Source organism: Rutidosis leptorrhynchoides, chromosome 10 (genome assembly GCF_046630445.1).
Source record: "Rutidosis leptorrhynchoides isolate AG116_Rl617_1_P2 chromosome 10, CSIRO_AGI_Rlap_v1, whole genome shotgun sequence".
Classification (NCBI taxonomy): Eukaryota; Viridiplantae; Streptophyta; class Magnoliopsida; order Asterales; family Asteraceae; genus Rutidosis; species Rutidosis leptorrhynchoides.
This window is the reverse complement of record NC_092342.1, coordinates 73,844,255-73,846,759: the sequence shown is the minus strand read 5'-3', so window position 1 is coordinate 73,846,759 and position 2,505 is coordinate 73,844,255. Positions and strand designations below refer to the sequence as shown.

The 2,505-nt window shown below is 34.9% G+C and overlaps 1 protein-coding gene across 1 annotated transcript; it reads left to right on the top strand.

The window, feature by feature from the left end:
- The first annotated feature begins 876 nt into the window (after positions 1 to 876).
- LOC139870378 (small ribosomal subunit protein cS23z-like) lies at positions 877 to 2,275 on the top strand. Its single transcript, XM_071858188.1, has 2 exons — positions 877 to 1,098; positions 1,921 to 2,275. The coding sequence occupies exons 1-2, from the start codon at positions 877 to 879 to the stop codon at positions 2,188 to 2,190; spliced, it is 492 nt and encodes a 163-aa protein (XP_071714289.1). The 3' UTR covers positions 2,191 to 2,275.
- The last annotated feature ends 230 nt before the right edge of the window (positions 2,276 to 2,505 follow it).

The window sequence follows — 2,505 nt, the reverse complement described above, 5'->3', positions numbered from 1 at the left end:
TTCCTATCGTAACTAAACTATTCATCATCTTAACCTTTCACGTCAGTGCCACATCAACACAAATATCCTATAACTAACTCATAACTAAACAATACTCCTCTTAATATAGAACGTACAAGCAATAAAGCATCAAGTCCAACAATAAAAAGCCACTGGAACCCACAATTCCTATAACTAACCTAAACACTTCCATTAAATCCATGGTGAGTGAGGGTAACTAACGCGGGTAACTAAGCCGTGCCTATGGTTCATTACGAGTAACTACGGGTAATGAGCGGATAGTGACGGATAATGGAACCATTGGGAGTGGTCTTAGGCCACTCCCTATCGTAACTAAACTATTCATCCTCTTAACCTTCCACATCAGCGCCACATCAACACCAATATCCTATAACTAACTCATAACTAAACACTCTCTATCATGGCTAAAACAATACTCCTCTTAATATATAACGTACAAGCAATAAAGCATCAAGTCCAAACAATAAAAGCCACTGGGACCCACAATTACTATAACCAACCTTCATACTTCCGTTAAATTGATGGTGAGTGCGGGTAACTAAAGCGGATAACTAGCTCGTGCCTATGGTTCATTACGGGTAATGACGGATAATAGACGGATAACTAGCGGATAACTAACCATAGGAAGTGGTCTTAGTACTACATTTACGTGTATCGTTAATCTTGAAAATGTGGGTTGGACCTATGAGCATTAATTAAATGGGCCTTTAGTTTATTGGCCCAGAGACCACCATGTGTCTGGCTAACATTATCCCATCTCCCCTTATCCAAAGTACATTCTGTGCTCTCAATTAAATGCCCTCTTTCAAAACATCATCATAAATTTCTTCATCTCTAAATTACAAGATGATGTCAATGTCTATTCACCATGGAATCAAACCTTGGTCTTCAAAAAATCCAAATGCTGCTGCATTCTTGAAAAAACCATCTTTATTCAAGACTCATTCCCCTGCTTCATATTTCTGTAATAAGTCCAAAGTTGCTCAAAGATTTCATAAACTATCTGTTTCAGCAGAACTTGAAGAAGCCATTGTTGAAGAAACTCCAGCGCCTATCGTTCCAGATCAACATGATGAGGTCTCCTTCTATCTCTCTATAAACATATATGTATAGTGTGTAATGTGTTAATTTAATTACAAAACAAATTAAGTTGTTATTGTATGTAGTTTGGTAAGTATCGTTCATGAGGTGATAAAATGAACTGATTCCAAATTTATGTGTTAATTTGTAAGTAAATCTGCCAAGAAAAATCATCAATTTTGATGGGGGAAAAATCAATGAACATTTTCTCTACTAATTTCCAACACACTGCCAATAAACTAAAACGTTATTTTGTGTAATGCTTATTGTAGATATAATATTATGTAAGTGATCGATCGTTTTTAGTGGCTATTTCTTAACTGATACTAGTACTATGTCCGTCTTAATTATATTATCCACTAGACCATTGGTAAACAGTTTACAACAAAAATGCAATTGTCATATTGTTGACAAATAAAAAACATATTTACCTGTTAGTCCTCTTGCACAAGGTTGTAAAAGTCGTTAGTTGGGGAATAGTCGGAATGTTAGGGACTAATCAGCCAAGTTGGAGATTAATCGGACGTCGACTTACTTTTACTTTATTGTATTTGACATACTTTGACCGAACAATTAATCCAACTTTGACCGAGTAAATTGGTCAAGTCGGAGACTAGTCGTGACTTGACAAAATACTTCAAAATCCCGAGTAGTTGGCCAAGTCTGGGGGACTTTTGCAAGTATGCTCTTAAATATCTTTTTATTAGATAAAATAGAATGTGGACAATTATTAGGAAAATCTTACTACAGTATCCATATTATCTACTATCAAATTATAAATCTTGATATTGAAATAAGTAAACTTGTCCAAAACATTAGGGGAAGAAAGTGCAAAAGCCAAGGCTAGTATTGAAGTTCATATGGATGGAGAAGAACATAGGACTTGGGCTTGATCAAGTGATACCAGGACATGGAACCATCCCTTTGAGTCCTTACTTTTTTTGGCCAAGAAAAGATGCATGGGAAGAACTTAAGACCACTCTTGAAAGCAAACCTTGGATCTCTCAAAAGAAGATGATCATTCTTCTCAATCAAGCTACTGATATCATCAATCTTTGGCAACAAAGTGGTGGCAATTTGACCTCCTAAACATTTTGTAACTTGCGACGTATGGTTCAATTGTTTTGCTTTTCGATTTGTATGCATTTTTTCTCTACAAAAGTTGTTTCAAAGCCTTAAACCATAGATGAATTTTTTTTTTTCAGAGGTTAATGTTATGTGATAGTTTTGACCAAGAGTAAGTTTCATTATGATAGATGTGTTTCATGATCATGTTGATGGAAACCGTGTGTACTTTTAAATTTTATAAACGCAGCGGAACATGAAAATAAACATCTTTTATTAACTTTAAAATAAATATCATTTATTTTAATATAAACTTTCAAGTAAAACATTCACGCGATT